Source organism: Myotis brandtii, unplaced genomic scaffold (genome assembly GCF_000412655.1).
Source record: "Myotis brandtii unplaced genomic scaffold, ASM41265v1 scaffold357, whole genome shotgun sequence".
NCBI lineage: Eukaryota > Metazoa > Chordata > Mammalia > Chiroptera > Vespertilionidae > Myotis > Myotis brandtii.
Window position 1 is genome coordinate 878,115 of NW_005363729.1, and position 501 is coordinate 878,615.

Consider the following 501-nt stretch of genomic DNA (forward strand, 5'->3'; position numbering starts at 1 on the left):
GCCTCACACCCGGGCACAGGGCCTGGCACGCACCAGCTGCCCCAGAGGTCTGCTGGGCTCCTGGGAGTGAACAGCCTGCTGGCACAGCGTGTGGGTGTGGTAGACGCCCGAACACGGGGGAGCTGCCAGTCTGGAAGTGACCAGTCCCCGTGGGCCGTGATGGCGCCGGAGGAGATGGGGCCACAGGGGTGGCTCCGTGGAAGGGGCTCCCAGGAGCTGCGGCTCAGAGGGTCCTGGCCCCGAGGGCCGCCGGTCCGCCCACAGCCTCCATCATGTTTGCGGCCAACGTGACACTGGGGCTGTACATCCACTTCGGCCCCAAGCCTGTGGCCCCCAACAACACCGTGGGCCTCGAGAGCGTGCCCTTGGGGGGCACAGAGCAGCCCCTGGCCACACCCACCAGCTTCCTCACCCTAGTGCCCCTGCTGGCCACCATGCTCTTCATCACGGGTAGGTGTGGCGGTTGGGGCTGGGGGCTGTCGGCCTGGGAGGGAGGGCTGT

The 501-nt window shown here is 69.3% G+C and overlaps 1 protein-coding gene across 1 annotated transcript in view; it reads left to right on the forward strand.

Annotated features, from left to right (window-relative positions):
- Positions 1 to 501, forward strand: part of SLC2A6 (solute carrier family 2 (facilitated glucose transporter), member 6) — an 8,385-nt gene that overhangs the window by 6,632 nt on the left and 1,252 nt on the right. Inside the window, exon 9 of the mRNA XM_014544223.1 lies at positions 259 to 484. Within this exon, the coding sequence (XP_014399709.1) occupies positions 259 to 484 (226 nt within the window). The remainder of the gene's footprint in view (positions 1 to 258; positions 485 to 501) is intronic.